The sequence below is a fragment of the Parasteatoda tepidariorum genome, chromosome 2, assembly GCF_982258835.1.
Source record: "Parasteatoda tepidariorum strain Cologne lab strain chromosome 2, Ptep-v5.0, whole genome shotgun sequence".
In the NCBI taxonomy this organism is placed as follows: domain Eukaryota; kingdom Metazoa; phylum Arthropoda; class Arachnida; order Araneae; family Theridiidae; genus Parasteatoda; species Parasteatoda tepidariorum.
This window is the reverse complement of record NC_141756.1, coordinates 102,697,552-102,718,250: the sequence shown is the minus strand read 5'-3', so window position 1 is coordinate 102,718,250 and position 20,699 is coordinate 102,697,552. Positions and strand designations below refer to the sequence as shown.

Genomic DNA, 20,699 nt, shown 5'->3' with positions numbered 1-20,699 from the left:
ATTTAAATTTTATTATTGATGCAGTTTTGACTAAAGTAAATATTATATTACAAGATGAACAATAGAGCACTGTCCATGTAAACTTAATTTTATCAAATTTAAATGGTGTTTGCAACATGGAGTCTTTTTATAACATGAGCTCAGCATAACAAACCATGGATTACCACCCACCATTCGTTGCAAACCTCAAAAAAAAGGTGCACGGTATGCAACATTTGATACTTAAGGAATTTTAAGTAAACAATTTATTAAATATAAGAATGCAAAATTAAGTCTTAATTCCCAGTTTTCCCGGTTCGACCAAAAAGTGTCATTAATCAATGTTTTATCGAACCCAAATGACAAGGAAAAAGTGTAAACACATTTTAAAGTAAGAGAAAAAAGAAAAGCACTCCTAAATCAAAAAAGGAAAAAAATTGTAGAAAAATAACATTTAAAAGAATAAAAAAATTTGCAAGTTAAGACAAGAAAAACAAGTTTAAATAATAAATACAATTCCTAAATTAACTAATAAACAAAACCAATAATTAAATAGTGCAATAATATTTCATACCTATATGGGGGGGGGGACGATAAAATAAAAGGAAAACTTATTAATCTAAATAAAAACAACACTTGAAAATTATTGAACCGAAACGATAGTTAAAAAAAGGCACTAGCACAAATATTAAAACCTGGAACAAGGCAAGATCAGCGGAATTAAAAAAAAAAAAAGCTAATGATAAAATTTAGGAATAAAAATTATTCATTGAGTGCAAAATTTATTATGAAAAGGAAGAAAAAAAAATTCAAACATAGTGGAATCAGAAAAACAAAACATCTGCTTCATAAAATAATTGTATGCTTAAATTAATAAACAATTCTCCTTTTTTTTTTTTTTTTTTTAATAAGAACACGATTTCTTATTTCTTATTAAAGTAGCTGCGACTCCACATGAAGAAAAACTTGCGAATGATACCACACTTCAGAATTTATTCAAAAGAAAAATATTATATTTTTATTAATCGATGTCAAATAGATACATATATTTTTCTCTTTCATCTTCTGTTTCACTGATATGCATGTGCAATGCATTTTCCCCACCCCCTCGTAAATCAAACAGAAAACGACATCAGCATGCCACTCCTTTGAGTTTGATTGACGGCCTAGGGGGGCAAGGAGAAAATAAAGATCTAAAATCTTCAAGGTCGTGGAAGAAATGACGTTTCTCTGGGTAAAAATATTCTCCCCTTTGTCACATTTTCTTCTACTCAATTTCAAGGATGAGAACAATTTTCGCTTCTTTCCCCCCCATATTGTTTTAGTTCAAAATGGCGGGAGAAACGAGTGAAATTTCCCCCAGGATTATCTGGATACCGGATAAATGGGTCTCTAATGTATGCATAAAAAAAGAGTTGCGGATTTAGCTCTTCGCAATTAAGTCTTGTTAAAGTCATTGGTACATGATTTGTTGAAATTGGTTGCATATTTCCGTTTCAGCTTAGACATCCTTTAAAAAAAATATAATTTTTTTTTTTAATATACGAAGACTAAACGAATAATGGATATCACGTTGCTAGTTTACAAGTTTGCTGCCAACCGTGGAAAAATACGCATTAAAAACTATAAAAACAGCAAGATACAATATAAATTCTAAGTATCGAGAGTACGAGTTTCCCCACTCCTGTACGGACGTCACTCGATATCGTCATGTGACGTCATCGCATTCAACTCCACACGAAAGGAGAGGAAGAAGATTCCTACGAATCCCAGTGGAAGGGGGCGGGTGAAATAGGAGTGTTGAAGAGGGGGGAAAATAAAGCACGTGCAGCTACGCTTCAGGCAGATGGTAGTTCGATAAGAGGGGGTGGAATTCAAGAAAGAAAAACAAAACTTCCTCACTCGCGGAAAAATTAGGTAATTTTGAGTTTGGCCGTCAGTTGCAGTAAAATTCGGGAGTTTTTTGAATCAATTCCGGAGGGCGGGAAACTCCCGCAAAATGTGGGAGAGTTGGCACGGCTGCTAAAATTAATGACTTATGCTATGTAACAATATTGTAATTAAATACCAGAATTTTAAAAACCACAAGAAAATAGTCCAAAAAGTGATAAATAACAGCCAATAAAAGGATAGTAAAGGATGCTTATATATAATAGAAGCATATTGGAACAAAGCACATCAAGAAAATATTACACTTATCTAAAATTCTTGTAATATTACATCAGATTTACAAATAAAATAAATCTAAATTCGAAAAATCTTGTGGTAAGGTATTAAAAAACTATAATAAAAAAAAACAAGAATTTAATAACAATTTCTGCTACAGCATCTTTCTGTTGCAGCATTCGATTCTTTCAAACCAGAAATTTGCTAGTTAATAAATCATGTGCTGATGTGTAAGTATATGCATACTGTTCCTTATCTTAATGAGAAGTAATTAAAAATTCGCCATGAAATTTTAAACAATTTACAAATTAAGTTTGCAAAATAATTAATCTTAAATTATTATTGGTGACATAGTTGGCTAAAATGTTGGATTAAAAACTGCATAAGAACAGTTTTGTTTTCGAACCATTTTATAAGTAAAGTTCATGGAATATTAATAATAAAATGAACAGCTACATGTCAACATGCAATTTATAAAAATAGAAAGCAGTTATGAGGAGTTAATTTAACAAATAAATTCATCTGTACAAACATAATATTGCAAATAAATAGTAAATCAAAGTAAGAGGCTATTAACAAAGAACTAAATAAATAAAAATAAAGAACCAAATTATGAAAATATCGTCAATAAATTATGGAAAAAAATAACAATAGTAAACAAATGATACAAACTTTGATAAAACTTCAAAAACTTTTAGCACTCTTTAAGGCAAAAAAAAAAAAAAAATGACGGATAACAAATTATTTACCAGTAATATTAAGTAATTTATGCAAAATTTGAATGCTAATTTTATCATTTTTCTTAAAGATAATGTAAATGAATAAGAGCTGGGACTTTATACATCAGTAGTAGAAAACAACCTTAATTATTTCCCTCTTAAGCAAAGTCTTATATCATTTAGCTTAAGAAATTAAAAAAAGTTACATTTTTATTTACTAAAAAAAAAAAAAAAAAAAAAAAAAGCATACTTTTTAAGGCAGTGAAAAGAATAGCAGTCTTGTTTGTAATCTCTTCTTTCTTCATATCAATTCTATGATATTCGTAAATAGTTTTTCTGCGGATAACTAAAAAAATAATATGAACATTTTAATTTTACAATGATATTGCTTTTGCTAACATAATGCTTACGAAAAATAATTTCATATTTTAAAATAGAGCAATTATTATCTCAAAAGGTAACAATATGCAATATATTTTGGATATGAAAAAAATACTACCAATACAATTGGTCAATAAAAATGAAAATATAAAATTTTAATTAAAAAAATATTCAGATATAAAAAATATATTTATATCTGATTATATTTTAAATACACTGTAAATTTTAACACTGTAAAACACTGTTAATTTCATCCCTCATTTTTTGGATTTTCGTTAAAAATTATCTAATTTAAAATTTTACTTTAGAGCAAAGATCTCATACTAAGAGTACATATTTTAGAACTATATTTGGACTGTGGGCATAATTTTTCTGATACTATTTTGATCCTAGGGCTATAAAAATACTACCATAATACTGGAAGTACCTATTACACCTCCTAAGTGCTCTGCAGAATTATTTAAGTTTTAATCAAGTTATAGTGATTAAAAATCTATTCTTTAATTTCACAGTACAGTTCCTCTTAATACTCTGACATGGGATGTTTCAACGTCAGCATTTCTGCTGTTGTGGTACACAAAATAAAATTATTCATCATTTAAAAAGAATGGGCAACAATTTACAACAATCAGTCTTGTTATAAAACATTAGATATAATTTTATAATTTTGCAGCTAGGTCTATTAATTGAATAAATAAATCTCATAAATCATTTAATCATATTTAATAAATCATTTCTTTTTCAGACCAGAAATTGAATACTACAAGGTTATTTTCTCAATTGGTTAACTTTTGTGTCTCAAGCAATACTTATCATTAAAATATTTATTTTCATTATTTATTGGTATATTTGGATTAAAATACTCACTAGGAATAAAAAAATATATATAGGTATCAAACACATTTTGTGCTTAACATATTTGTACAATCCATATATTCCTCGAATAACGTGTATATTTTGTTCCACACATCATTTTGTAGGTCTCCAACTTTTGTGCAATTATTATCCTGAATAATAATTGTGAATAATAAGTGCCTGAATAATAAGTGCCAATAAAACACTACAGATGGCTCTAGTTGAATAAAATATAACTTCCAGATTATATAACTCCTCTCAACAGAACAATTAAGTTAAATTGCAGAACCATATTTTTTAGGGTCAATAAGCGTAATCACACCTCAAAGAATATATATGGGTGGAATATATGGCAAAGAAAAAATTTACGGAATGTAATTACTGTCCTCTGATTTTTTTCTAAGATATAACAAGCAAGTAAATATTTCTGATTTGTATAAAATATAACAACTTCTATAAAATATTAATAGTTTAATTGAAGAAATAAGATTTTTTTATCTGTTTAGGAAATACTGTAGTTCTGCAATTAATTGTAAACTTTGTAATTACTGTCCCTACTTGAAACACATTTAAAGGGGACAGTAATTACCTCAGGGTCTATAATTACTTTACTTGGAAAACTTTTAATGTGTTTGATTAATTTGGTAATGTTATCACATATTTAGTTTCTTTTTTGTCAGATTTCAAGCAATAATAGAATATTTGACAATAGGAACATTGTTAGTAAACATATTGAAATATTTTAAAACTTGAGAGTAAATTTATGACAGCTATTAATATTAATATAAATTAATCTACTTATAAGTGTTTAGATAATTATAAATATATTTTGTGTTTAACTGTGGTTTGATTTAGAATATCAAAATATTAACTTTGTAAAATAAAACTGAATAACGAAACAAATGTATTATTTTTTAATTTTAAATGTATTAATTTTTAACTATTTATTTTATAAAATTCTTAATTGGAAACTTATTTGGCATTTTTGTATTCACTTTTTATTCTTATTACGAATCAAATAATTTAGAATATCTGCACAATTGCTTGTTAAAATTTTTGCAACGTTAACATCTCAATTTTGTAATTTAAATTTTGTCAGTTTTTTTTTTTAAATGTGAGTAGAACTAAAAATTACTTTCAAAAAATTAAATGTTATAAAAATTTGCCATTTCTGCTTTAATTGCTCATGGATATTTCTTAATATTAGATAAATTGTAAAAATATAGGTGATTAACAGAAGATCATGAATTAAACTTCTTCCCGAGTAAACATTAACTGAAATTTTACAGCTCTGTTTAGATGAAATGTAATCGCATGCACAAGACATACAAAAAAAGGGAAATAAGGTTTAATTTAAATAATCACCCCAAGCCTGATTTCTGCACATTTATATGAAATAATTACATTTGGAAACATAAAACAAATACTAGCATTTTTTTTTCATTAAAAAAAAACACATTTTAAAAATACTAAAGAGAGTTTTAGCTTTAAATTATGTGTTTGTTTACAAAATGTCGTCTTACTTAAAGTAGTATAAAGATGGTTTTTGCAACAAAAAAAAAGTAAAAATTTTCATACAAATTCTGCATATTTCTTTAAAATTCTAGATATAATTTAATTTTGTAAAAAAATTAAATTTTAAATTAAATATTATTTAAAATGTTTTCTTATGGTTACTAAATAATTAATTCATTAAAAATAAGTATTTTCTTCATGGGCTTTTAAAGCGTGTAACTGAGGGGACAATAATTAAATTTTTCTATCCAATAACAATTTAAAACTGTCACTAAATTTTCCTTTTTGAAGTTTTTTCATTGCTGGTTGTTAATATCTATACTTAAATATATGGTCTTAAGAAAAAATTATCAATATTAAGTTCATTATGAGGGGACTAATTATATTAATATTTATATATTAGAATAATTAGTTATCTCATATAATCTATATTAGTCAAATTTATTATGCAAAAATATTAAATTTATTATAAAATTGTCAATATTACTTTATTGTCAAATTTATTATAAAATAAAATATTTGTCAAATATTAATTAGTCATATATCTATATTAGTCAAAAGTTAATATTTGGAGAAAAATCACATTAAATTTTATCAGATGAATATAGAATATGTAACAGGAAATTGTGCTTTTTTATAACATTTACTGAAAAAAGAAAATTTTTTACTATCTTTTCACTGCAGCAGACATACACCCCGAAACAATAGCCTGAGACCACTGCTTCTGGGATTTAAAATACTTATTTAGAAAAAGGCTGTTACCAAAACTCAATCAATATTTTATAGCTGCCAAAATTAGGAACACTATATGCGACAAAATTATATGCATCAATTACAAGAGTAAGACAAAAATTTAACTATTAAATAATAACATTAATAGACATATATTTAAATACCTCATGTAAATTAGTAAGATAAAACTATAAACACTATCTTCCGTGCGAAATTTATAATATTAATACAGTGGAGCATCGTTTATACGACGATCACTTATACGACGTTTACATTTATACGACGTTTTAGTGTGGTCCCAAATCATTCCTATTCATTTTAATGTAAAAATATATCGTTTATACGACGCACAGAATCGGTTATACGTCGGTTTTTAGATTTTGTTCTCGTTTATTTAATTTTTTATTTTTTCTTGTGTATTTTAAAAAAGGGTGGAATTTGCCAACATGAATGATACAGAAAAGGGTGACAACAAGAATTCTTGGATGACGACTGTAATTTTTACTAGATGACTGGAAAAAAAACTAGACAATATTATGAAGAGGCAAAAGCGTAAAATTTTGCTATTTATCGACCTATGTGATCTGTACTAATTATTTTGGAAAATGTAAAAGCTCTCTTTTTTCCTGCAAATTGCACAAGTGCGCTTCAGCCATTAGATTTGGCCGTGATTAGAAATTTAAATTGCGTCATAGAAAGCAGTAAGTTCAACTCACTATTCAAAGCATTGTAGAGACCAATAGCAAGAAAATATAATTAAAGGTAACATGCATTCAAATTGCTCACTGCAATTTTTCTTCCTTGGTTATTTGTTTGTTTTGCTTTGTCTAATTTAGAAATGTATGTAAATCAACACGTTAAACATTAAAATTAACTGAAAACAGAGTTAGTTTCAGTTTTAGAAGTAAAAATCGATTATACGACGTTATCGTTTATACGACGTTTTTCGGTGGTCCCTTCGGCGTCGTATAAACGATGCTCCACTGTATTTTATAAGTAGGAATACCAGTATAATAGTTTAAAAACAACCATTACCTATTAATATATAATTATTCTTCTCCAAATTATAATCTGCATCATAAGCAAATATTTTTGATGCAAGTGTTTAAATACTACAAGACATTTTTTTTAAAAATAATAATAGTTCTTAAAGATTCAATTTAGTGAAATGATCAGCAATAGCTATTGGAATAGTATTTTCCAATAAAAAGCTACTAAAAATTACTTTGGCACAATAATCACAGAAGCGCACTTGCTACAATCTTACAGCAATTTCACGAAAATTTGGATTTTAATAAAAATATATCAGATTTTCGGATTTGATTTAAAAATTAGGAACGGAACCAATTCGAAAAATTCTGAACAGCTGGCAGCTATATAACATTTATTAAAAATGAAAAATTTTTACTATCGTTCCCACTGCAGCAGATATAAACCCCGAAAAAATAGTCTGAGACCACTGCTTCAGGGATTTAAAATAATTATTCAGAAAAAGGCTGTTACTAAATCCCAATCAATATTTAAAATAGAAAAACATGTCAGAAAAATCTGCTTAATAAATTTTTCTACTAATTTTTCTTTCTTCTTAGCTAAATACAGAGTATCTGCTACATTTTAGATTTTCAAATTCATGACTTTCCATGACTTATTGAGGTTACTATTTTCTCCGACAAAAACAGAATAATAAATTTAAAAAATGTTCTAATAACATTCATTGAAATGATAAGTATAACCAAAACTGTTTTACTCTGCATCTTCATATTTATTGATTTTAAATTCAAAAAACAGAGTAGAGAAAGAGTTGAAGCAATAAAATAGCTGAAAAAATAATAGCTGAGCAAATAATTTTTTTTTTTTTTCTGCAGAATTATATTCTAAAGGTAATTTTCTTGTTCATCAGAAAGGAAAGAAATACTCTTGCTTTTTATATTCTCATTTCAGAGTTAAAAAAATTTGCCAATGACTAGCTTGCTTAAGCTAGAATTTTAAATTGATAAAATAAAAATAATAAATAAAAAATAATAATAATAATGATGAAATCACAGAAGTTTAAAACATACTCCACTCTAGAAATGATATTTTTTCTTTAATTTTTTGAAAGAACACCATAATTTTTAAAGAACATGATAAAAACATTTTATACTTTAATAAAATATGAATCTGAGTAGGGATTTTGTTACAAATTCAGATATTTGGAACACCATGATATGGGGGGGGGGAGCAGAGGAATCCCATTCTAAAAATAAAATTTTTCGGCGACCTAACTCCATGACTTTTCATGTTTTTTTTTTAAAAATAGTTAAAATCATGACTTTTTTATGACAAATTTTGTTCAATGACAAAATTCATGACTTTCCATGATTTTTCCTGACTTTCCAGGTGCGCAGATACCCTGTAAATAAGAAATTACGAAATGTTTTTTACCTAACAGAATAAATTCATTTTTCAAAATGAAAAAGCAACATATAACAAATATATTGTAGTAATAAATGTTAGTGATAAAAATACGGCTTACAATAAATGACTCTATCGATGACATATGCATCTGACAATCCAACTTTAACTGGATGGGCATCATCACCGATTTCTGTGACTCCCAAGGGGAGCTAAGGAAAAGATAAAAGGAAAAAAAAAAGAAAATATATAATGCATTAATCAGCAGAAAATTCATTTATCAGATGCACGGATGAGAGTAGTCGGAAAGTAAGACAGAGGAAATTCAAGAATAAATATATATACATACATATTATAAATCCCGAATATAAATTCAAAATTGGATGAATATGAATCACATGCCGGATTTTAAAATCGTGTGAATAAGTATTGCAATATTTGATTTTAAAATGGGAGAATATGAATACCGATATGTGGCTTTTAAATCATGTGAATATGAAACTCAATATTGGATTTCGGGTAAATACGAATCGCGATGCATAATTTTTAAATCGCGTGAATTCGAATGTCTAATTTTTAAATTACATATAAATACGAAAATCGATGTTTGATATTACAACTGCATAAACGAATCGACATTGGATTTTAAACTCTTGTGAATACGAATCACCACATAGGGTTTTACAAACACGTAAATACAAATTACGTTATTGGATTTTTAAACATTGTAAATAAGAGTTGCAATGTACGATATTTAAATTGTGTGAATAAGAATAGAGATATTAGCAGATTCTGGGCTTGGGTTTTCTAAAAGGGTTGTTTGTATTGGTTTTGTTTAGCCATAATAAATAAAATTTACAAGATGAATTGAATAAGGGAATAAATATTTTCACCGTAAATTCACCGTTTTTGTTTTAAAAATTATTATTTCGTTTGCTTTTGCACCAGCAAACGGGAACTAACACCTGAATTACGAAAATATGAGCTATCTAGCGAGAATGATAAAAATGCGGAAAATCTTATTTTTTGCGAGTTAAAGCGGAAAAAATAGCTAAAAGAAGTACAAATGCAGAAGGGTTGGCAGCTACATAGTTTGAGTTTTCTGTTTATCTTTGAAAATCGAAAATAAATATAATAATTTTATTTCAACGACAGAATTTTAAAAAAAAGCAGAATATTTATTTTTAAAAAAACTTAACTTTTAGAGAATCAGAGTTTTTGATAAAAAGGCAGAAATTTGAGAGATAAAAGCGGAAATCAGCTAAAAAGCGGAAAAATCTCATCCCTGCAGATGCTACAAAGCCCATGTAAAAAGACTTTCAAGTCACAAAAATTTTATAATTTAAATAATCATTTTCGAAACTAGAAATTATTTAAACACAACAATTAATATAAGGAAATAATTATCAAATAGATTAAATCTTTTACTAAAAAAGAACTTACATCCTTGTAGACAAATATGATGTCTCCATTATTCTTTAAAATACATTGAAATGTGAAATTTCCTCCTAAAAGAAAGGGGGGAAAACTGATTAAACTAATATTGATAAAACTTTAAAGCAGTAACTCAAATATTCATAAAAACTAGAAGAAAACAGCTGAAACTAAGAAAATAGCAAATCAAAAAGAATATTTATATCTATGTTATGTAAAATGAAATTAGGAGTGATTAACTTATTATTAACTTATTTTCAACATGGCAGACTAAATCAATGACAGAAATATAAGTAAAATAAATTTTTTTAGAAAATATGATAGCATTTTTTTACGATGCAATTTTCTTTAAATTTTAATAACATTATTTCTTAATAATGTTAGAAACAGGATGACAGGTGCTTACTTAGACCAATCTTTGCAATTCAAATGTCATTCCTGACCTGCGATAACCATAGCACAGAGATCAAATATAGGCCTTGTTTGAATAGTAGTCTAACTCCACTCATAAAAAAATTAGTGTAAACCAACTTTTTGTGTTCGTACAAAACATTTTTTTATTAATAATTTTTTTTAACTATTTTTAATTTATTTTTAATTTTTTTAAATACATTTCAAGCTTATTGATGCTTTTAAAGCCAACAAATATAATAGAGTTTCATTGACATTAAATTAGATAAGAAAATTTCAATGGTTTTTTCTCCCAGTAAAGCAAATGTCGATTAGCTTCATTACAATAAAATCTTCAAATTTACTGATACATGACTAAATAGCTCACTTGACTTCCGAATCAGGCACCCAATTCAAGATTATAGAAATGAACATCAACAGAAAGCAGTAACACATCAAAGCCAGTTATAAATTAAAATGCTTTCAATAAGTTATTAAAGGTCATCATGAAGCATTAGCTTATTTGTATTCTTTTAAGGTTTAAGGCAATATAGTAGAATAGTTTAGAGAAGCCAAGACAGATTATGGTAAACAAACTAAAAAATAATACACAAAATACAGTGGAAATTCCCACATCTGGAATTGTCAGGACTTCGGAAAGTCCAGAAAACAGATTTTTCCAGATAATAGATCTTTAAGGTTAACATCAAAACATCCTTATTAAATACAAAATAACAAGTAGACGATATGAACACTAATTTCAATCAACGAATAAACCCTCATAATTTGACTGACTTCCACATGGATTTTAAAATCACTTGATTAGATTCAACAGCTAAACTGCCTGGCTTTTACAATCATTTATCGATTAGTAATTAAAAAGACTTCACAAGACTCATTAATGATTCACCAACAATCTGAGTGGATTTACGATCGCCTTTATGCCTGCTATTGCTATGGATTTTCATAGTTTTTTAATGCTATATTATCACACATGGGGAATTTAGAATCATGCATTTGTGGAATTAATTTTTGAGACACTCAATTTGTGATATTATTGTCCCTGTCGTTTTGTCAATCGCATTTTCCAGTTTGCGATTTCCACATTAGTTTTTAAAAATTCAATTTCATTTTTAAAATAATATTAGTAGATCCACAAAATGATTTTGAATAATCACTTAATGATTTGCTTAAGTCATGATAATTTCATCTCAAATCTGTTATTTTTCCAACATGTTAAACTTTTGAGAGAATAGCGCATTGAGAATCGCCACCTTTAAGAACCCTCGAGGAGTCACGTCCCAAAGGCAGACCACCTACTAGATGGCTCAGCAACATCGATAATGATCTGAAAACCCTAAAGATTATGAATTGGAAGGGATTTGCCTTGGACAGGAGACGCTGGCATTTGTCAGCTGTTGAGGAAGGGGCTGTTAGGCTGACAGAGAAGAGAAGAGTTTAAATTTTTGCCCAGTTTGACGTTAAATGCGTGATTCTTGGCGGTAATGATACTTTTATGTGAGACGGGAGAACAAAAATAAGAGAGTTTTTCCACACAGTAGTAAAATTTTCAATTGCGTTTCAGTAATATCCAAAAATTTTTTTCATATAGCGGAAATCGGATTAAGAATCGAACGAAAATCTGAAGTCAGGTTAATATCATAAAGAAGCAGAAAATTCTCAACCCTACATATTTTGCTTTTAAAAAGGGGAATGAGTTTTGTTCATTTTGATTGTTGAAGAGACCCTTCTTATAATCTGAAGTCTGAATTTAGAACTTCGTACTGCAGTTAAAAATAAAAAAAATACTGCACCTTTCTTTTCATCTTGTAAAGTAACTTCGTGCCATTCAATAATAAAAGCAGTACCTGGAAAAACAAGGATACATGTCAATAACATAATGGAATGGCATATGTCAACAAATAAAGAATATTACACACTCTTTAATGCAACCTACCATTATCACAGTATCTCACTGTTGACTCGTTACTTAGACTAGTATCAAAATTTGCCATGAGTGGTGCAATGTATTGGGTAGCAGCTAACCAACTATGCATATAATCTCCCATGTATATAAATCCTAGGACAAAAGTTAAATTACAAATTTAAGAATAGTATTCAATTAAAAGCCACAAACTGTCAAGTTTGCATCGAAACAGTTTTTAAAAAAAATTACAAAAGAAAATAAAGCTGTTAATCAACAGGGGTGATTGTGGGCCCAACTCAAATATCCTGAAAATTTATTGAGTAAAATTCAAAAAATTAATATTTTTATAAATTTAAATCATTGAAATTTTCAAAACATGATATTCTAAATAAATTATATACAGCATAATTTAAATGAATAATTATGTGTAAGTTTACTTTTATCTCTAATCACATTTATTATTCTACCACAAAAAATATTTACAATTGAAAGAGATGCCAAGTATAAATTCTAGTTCTAATATCTTTAAATAAAATATACAAAAAATTTTATATATAAATGTGATCGATGATTTCTTAAAACTTCTGGACTTTGGATTTCCGGAAACTTTCGGATTGCAATTAGCGAAAAATCCGGAAATTCAGATTTTTTCCGGAGTACAATCACCCCTGAATCACAATAAAAATTGAAAGAAAACTGTCAAATTAAATTCCTATGGAATGCAATTTTAAATTATCAGGGGTCTGTCTAGGTTTTTCTGAGAGGTACCTATTTTGTGAAAATTTAGACATAATTTGTGAAAATTATGTCTAATTAATTTTTAAAATTATAATAAAAAATTATTATAAAAATTATAATAAAAAATCAACACAAAATATAGCGAAAATATGGATTTACTGTTTCTTACGGGATACAAAAATAAAATAAAAAAAAAATATTTTGTGAAACTACAGTTTTTCTTTAAGTTGAATTTGTGAAGGTACCCCTAAACGTTAGTAAATCCGGCCTTGACAGTACCATGATTATACTATTAGAACCATGAATAACTTTTTCGACAAATAAGAAAAACGTTGGCAAAAGCGAACACTTTATTACAACCCCACATTACAATAACCCTCAAATTGTGATGACTGACAAATAAAATTCATTTGCTGACTCTATTTTAAAGTCAAATAGAAGGTCCCCACTGAAGCATTCATTCAAATATAATAACTGAAATTTGGTTTGAATATTTTTTTCATTCCTACTAAAACTACTTTGGAAATTAGTGTTTGATATTCTTGTGCTATCAAAGAAAGATGCTTGGATTGAGTATCGGTCTATTGATAATAATGGTTTATAAGGAATTATTGAAATCACTACTTCCTTTTTCGTTACCACATAGTATGTCTTGGAATTCTTTTAAAATAAGAAAGACTCCTAAAAATTTCAACATAGTTGAGAAGGGTGTGGTTTAAAAGTTAGGTGAAATATTGTTAATTAACATGTTTCGCTTTAGTTAAAACAGAAAACAGGTTCTCAATTTTTAAAACATAAAAGTGTTGGGAAAAAAAATGATTAAATTGACTTACCTGAATATTAAACAAAGAGAAAAAATCAGCAGTAAAAAACTTATGATTCAGTAAAAAGTAATTTTGTTTCAATTCTTCAAGTTTCAGTTTTTCATGTGTTTTTCAGCACATACATTACCAAACTTTAAAACTTAACAAATATGTGTAAAAACTATTTCTAATAACGTATAGTAAAAAATACGATTTCAGATTATTCTTTACTGAACCTATTTTATTTTTATTTCATAACCGCCGTTGAACAGTAGACCCAATTTTATGGGTTTACGGCTACTAATGTTCAACTCCGTACCCTTGTAATTTCGAACCCAATCGAGAAGACAAGCGAACTCCTGGATCGAGTATTGGGAGAAATTTTGTATTTGTGGAGAACTTGTTGATTGAGCTAACCCGCATTTGCGTTACATGAAGAGGAAGATCACGAGAGCCTCCCACAGTTAGCCTGACGACTAACCCATGATCAGTCTACCACTGAGGATATTTCAGATCAGCACTGTGGTCGGTGCAAGCCAGATGCCAGTTCGCCTCATTGGAAGGCGAACGCTCTATCCCCATAGCCATCGTGGCTCTTATTGAACCTTTTAAAATCCCCCCCCCCCAAAAAAAATAAATTTTTTCAAATACTTTGCTGAATATTTGGTTAAATATTCAGCCAAAGAGCCGAATATCAAATTGTGCCCAAATATATGTTACACTCCTAAAAATAGTGCTATTAAAAAAATAAAAAAAAACAGTAAAATTTCATGAAAATAATTTATTTAAAAATATAGCAGCAACTTTTCCCAGTTACACCAAATTTCCTTAAAAACCTTAAAACAAAAGAATACCCTTCCTGTGAGATCTGTTTAAGAGTAAATCAAAGTAAAAAAAGATGACTAAGTTTTTACACTACTCAATAAGAACCATCTAGGTAAAAAATAATTGGAGCTTCTCATATAGAAAATAAGCTGGCAACTATGCTTACTTTCAGAATATAAAATAAATTTAAAAATATGAGTAATACATAAAATGCAAAATGCTATTTAAGAGGTTTAAAGAAATAATAATTAACTGAACAATTTATTTACCTCCAGTTGCAATGGTGATGTTTCTTAAAGGATGGCCATAAAAGGGAAAATCAAATGTTAACACCACAGTCTGTTAGAAGACAAAAGAAAAGTTTGAAAAGAGCAATAAAAAAAAAAAAATAATGTACAAGAGTGAAAATATTCAATCTAGACTCACTGCTGCTTTTCGATGGGAATCTGAGAGCATTCGATGGACAACAACTTCTGATTGAGGTAGAGAATCCAAATCCACCCAGTATGCCATTGCTTGAGCACCGTGCAAAAATAATGTAGAATTGTAATACACATGATGATCTTCCTAATAAGAAATTCAATTAAGTTCATTATTAACAAGTAATATTAAAAAAAATTTATTTTAGTTACTTTTTGTTAAATAATTCACATTTTTTCTCTTATATAAAACAAAAATTAATTCATTAATTTTAATATTTGAAAAAAACTGCATTAACATCAAATATCATCCAGTAAAAGCATGAAAAAAATGTATTTGAAATTCAATAGATGAATAAAAAGCATTTTATTAACGATTGAAAATTGGAACAAGATATATAAATATACAAAGAGAGAGTGTGAACTAATAGTAGGAATTGGAAGGGGTAAAAAGGCGTGTGGTATCAGACAACTGTAAAAGTATAAATTTAGTGATGTGGACCACCGTGTCTAGTCCTTTAATTGAATTTCAGTGATACAGCGAATATAAAATAATTAAATATTTAAATGTGCGCAATAAGCCATTTTTTTTGGTTCAAATAGAGCTATAAGATAGGAATTATCACCAATGTTATTTTTAAAATATGTGACAAACTGAATGGCTTATAGTAAAATTTAAAACAATAACTAATACTTAACCAATCAGAAAATTCCATTTTGTTTTTCACTCATCCCTATTTAATTAATGAATTAATAGTTGGAAAAAACTGTATTAACATCAAGTATCACCCACTACCAGGGTTGGCAAGATTTTGCCGCAGGTGGAAAAAACCATGGTAAATACCGGTAAAAACCGTCCTGGCAAAAACAGGTTTTTGTCAAGTAAATTGGCAAAAAGTGGCAAAAACCTATATTTTCCAAGATGAGAGGACAAAAACACATTTTTGATACAACATTATTCCTAAAATTGAAATATATACTATAAATATAAATAATTACAAAAAAATTAACAAAATTATTATTCCATAATTAAATGATAATGTAATAATATATCATTTTAGTAGTTTAAAACATTATTGATTGGAAAATTTGTGATTATTCTTTTTTGTCCAGTGAAATGAGCTTATTTTAAATTAATATAACTATAATTTAAAGCATAAAATATCTATCAATATATGTAGTTAATTATTGTACAAATAATAATTTTTTATAATAAATAATAATATTATACAAATAATAATATTTATTTATTTGTAAAAAAACATTTATTTTAGGATTCTAAAATGAAAAGATCACAAACTTTCAATCTTTTAAAAATTATTACCATTATATTAATTAATATGTTAAAAATAATTTTTTCATGTAATGTATCAAAATTATTATTCCTTATGATTGATTTAAATTTGTTTCAAGTATTTTGTAATAATATTTAATCAGCAATTTAGATAATTTGGTTTTTGCCGGTTTTTACCAGTTTTTGCCGGTTTTTGCCACTGTCCTGGCAAAAAACCCTTTTTGCCGGCAAAAACTCTAACCCTGCCCACTACGAGTTTTAAAAAATGTATTGGAACTAGTGTTGATGAATAAAAAGTATTTTATTAACAATTGAAAATTTGAACTAGATATTGGGTGAGTGCGAACTAATAGTAGGAATTAATAATAGATTGTAAGCAGGGAAAAATAATAAAAAAAGTTCATACTTAACCGACAGATTACGCAGATTTGTTTGACCAGCTACGTGGAATTACATTTTTATGATGCATTATTTTTTCATTTGAATGATATTTTACTTCGGTATTATAAGTTAGAGTACTATCTGTTTATTGATACTTTTGTGCAGTACTGCTAATTAATCAGTTTCTTTAAGCAATTTTGCAACTGTAAAAAATGACAACATTAAATAGATTTTTTGATGAAGGTAAGGAAATCTATGTGGATAATTTATCAAATGTAGAAAGTGGTGATTAAAAATATGCATAGTCTGCAGCTAGAAATAAAAAAATAAATAAAGCAAAACAAGATTTGAAAATACCACTTTTGTCACGTAATACTTCTCAAAGATGAATGTTTTACCAAACAATTACAAAATAACTTTGCAAATTTTAAGAAATAATGTTGATTTAATAAGGCTACAAAGCTTTAAGACCATGCATGGTAGTGCATGTTTATTTAACTCTCAGGAAAAACTAAAAACCAAGAAAAGCAGACAGATCTGGCCCACCTGTTTTAAGTATTAAAAAAAAAAATTACCAAAGAGGGCAAAAAAAAATTTCTATTAAATTCAATTCAATTTAAGGTGCAAAAGCTCCTTTCTTACATTAACATCCAAGCAATAATCCCTAATTTCATAAAAACAAATATATAAACTATTCCTCTTTTATCTGAAAGATTAATTTTTCAGATAAAAGAGGAATACAATAATGACAATGTAATTTAATGCTTTTTTTACAATGACTTTCATTATATTGCATATTTTCAAACATAACTTTGTTATCAAACTCTAGCTAGCCTATTGTAACAGTGTAGGAAATTTTGTTTTAGGTTAACTAAATTCTTTAAACTGAATTTGTAATATGTAATAACAAATTTAATTATGAGCAGTATATTATGGTATAATTAATAAAGCAATAATTAGTTTAGAATTTACATAACTTTATCATAAAGCTAGTGACAAAAATTTACATTTCTACAATATGAAGAAAAAAAATTTGATTTTTGATTGAAATAAGACAATTGTAACTAGATCAAAAAATACCAACACATATATTACTGAAAGGAGTATCTTAAAATATGGCTTTAACTTATTAAGTCAATAAAAAAACATGAAATTTTTTTAAAAAAATAAATAAAATTAGTAAAGTAGTAAAATTTAATTAAAAAACACAAAATTCATAAACAGAACATGAAAATGGCACATCATTTAATTAGGCACCATACTATACTACCAAGCCCCTTATAATAGTATAAAAAATATCCCACTGCATTGGCTGGTTATGCACTACTTATCCTGATTTAATTAAGACCTCCTTAATTTACAGCAACAATATTTTTATTAAACCGAAATATAATCTGGAACAAATTTCTTTCAAGGTGCATAGCCAAATCTTTCAACAAAACATAAGCACCTTTTAAGTACTCTTTAAGCACTCAAAAAAATATTTTTAAGCACTATAAACATTAACAAAATGCAAAATAAATTTCAAAGACTTTACACGATCACGATAAAATAACAAGTTTCAGACAAAGAACTCTTTTCTTGATTATATTAGCCACCATAAGATCAAGATTTTTCAGTTCGATTTCAGAGGGTGGAAAATGAAGCCTGAAATGGAGAATATCTTGCAAAATGCAGCAGAGTTGCACATGGGAGTGCTAAAATCTCACCAAAATCATCTCGGTAGACGCACAAACGGACTCGGAAGTATTTCATCAATCATGTAAATTGATTGACGCTTTCATATGCTATGGACCAACAGTACGCCTAAATGGATTGTGGGTGAATGAATTGTGAAAAAATTTAATAGATCAATGTGAAAAGGACGCCTTTGCATAATACATGACGAAAATCAATAAAATATAATTTTTGAAAATGGAAAATTAAGCACTTTTTAGAAACACCTAATGAAAAAAAGCACCTTTTAAAAATCGAAGGGGGCTTCTAAAATTCGAAAACAAGTACTGTTAAGCACTCCTTAACACGTTGAATGCCTTGGGGGTCACCGGTGACCAGCACTGAGTTTGTTGGTAGTGCCACGGGGGTCGGGTGACCGGCAAAGCCAAGATTATTAGAAACACATAATTCGAGTAAATTTTTAATGCTTTCAATATTTTTTTTTTACCGTTACTAAAATGGTTTGAAGAAATTAATGCAATATAGAACACACAAAAATAGTTTTATTTATATACATATATAACATGTAACCATAACACGCTGAATACCATGGGGTCACCGGTGACCTCAGTGAATTAAATGCGTCACGAATGATTTTATTTTATTTTATAACCGTCGTTGAACAGCCGACCCAATTTTATAGGTTTACGACTTCTAATGTTCAACACAATAGCCTAGTAATTTTGAACCCAATCCAGAAGACAAGGGAACTCCTGGATCGAGTATTGGGAGAAATCTGCCTTCGTGGAGGGCTTTTTAATGCAGCTAACCCTCATCTGCGTTACATGAAGAGGAAGCACAAGAACCTCTCACGGTTAGCCTGACGGCAAGGGGACTCTAATCCAGGATCCGTCTACCACTGGAGGATATTTCACGTCAGCACTATGGTCGGTGCAAGCCTGATGTGGAATTCGTATGGACTGGGGGATTTGAACCCGGTTCGCCTCAGTGGAAGACGAATGCTCGGCCCCCTGAGCCATCGCGGCTCCGTCACGAATGATTACAAAAATTAACTGTTTTGTTGTAAATAATATTTCATCAAAATATGCAAGGTATACTGAGAAAATCATTTTGGTCAGACGGGCAAGCCATGTAAAATTAGTGTGACATTCAACGTGCTAAAAATGCAATGCACCATGTCATTTCAAAAAAATACATAACAGTAGAAGTATTTTAAAAAGCAAAAAGTACTGAATACTCACAGTAGTATTAGTAATACTGGGTGGTCTAGTAGGAGGCATTTCAGGCATTTCTGTAGTGCTGCTGCTGCTGTTTGTAGAAAGAGTTGTGTTTGCTTCTGTTGCATTTGTCACCGCAGAAGCAGTTGTTTCACTTGTAGGAAGAATGGACATTGTTGTATTAGGCACAGTTGAGTCAGTAATTTTACTAGACGATGTAGTACTAATATTCTCACTAGAATGTGGTGCTTCTGTTGTATTAACAATGGTTTGGGTAACATTGGGTAACCCTGTAGTGTTTTCAGTTTTAGCTTTTGAGTCATATTGTAATGTTTTTAACTGTATGTAACTATTATCACCACCTAACTTTGTGGTGAGTTTCTTTTCAGGCGTGGAAAATGCCTTTTTAATGGGTGTGATAGATCTTTTTACTAGATGATAAGTGTTCCTAGAAATATCTTCTTTAGTCAAAAAGTTTCCCTCATAAGTCTGTAAATTTAAAACATTCATGGATGGAATAAATCTAGAACCTCCTAAAATTGAGAGAAACAATACAAATTAGCATAACTAGGAGACATAATGGAATTAACGATTATGTCAACCTTCATCTATCAAAAGGTACCTCCAGATAGAATCAAGTTAACATGTCTTATATAGTACTAGGAGGCTTCGCCCCCTTCTAGCTGGCGCTCGTCAACCCCGAAACTGCTTTCGCAGTTCATTTCGGATTGCTTCGCAATCCGATGCTCGCTTTACTCGCTCATTGGATACGTTCTTAACGTCTAGCTTTTGTATACTTATTTGAACACTGAAGTTCCGAAAACTTTTCACTGTAGAAAATTCTAAAAATGTG

General features: G+C 28.5%; 1 protein-coding gene across 2 annotated transcripts in view; it reads right to left on the bottom strand.

Moving 5' to 3' along the window:
* The window catches only part of LOC107455444 (plexin domain-containing protein 1), a 37,455-nt gene extending 17,043 nt beyond the window's left edge, over positions 1–20,412 (bottom strand). The window contains exons 1-8 of one of the 2 annotated variants that reach the window (XM_016073011.4): positions 19,871–20,412; positions 15,285–15,425; positions 15,128–15,197; positions 12,523–12,645; positions 12,380–12,433; positions 10,185–10,249; positions 8,863–8,953; positions 3,115–3,210 (exon numbers count right to left, since the gene is read on the bottom strand). In XM_016073011.4, coding sequence (XP_015928497.2) covers positions 3,115–3,210; positions 8,863–8,953; positions 10,185–10,249; positions 12,380–12,433; positions 12,523–12,645; positions 15,128–15,197; positions 15,285–15,425; positions 19,871–20,356 — 1,126 coding nt within the window. In that variant the 5' untranslated portion in view covers positions 20,357–20,412. The remainder of the gene's footprint in view (positions 1–3,114; positions 3,211–8,862; positions 8,954–10,184; positions 10,250–12,379; positions 12,434–12,522; positions 12,646–15,127; positions 15,198–15,284; positions 15,426–19,870) is intronic. The other variant, XM_016073010.5, reaches the window with a different exon arrangement.
* Between the last annotated feature and the right edge of the window lie 287 nt (positions 20,413–20,699).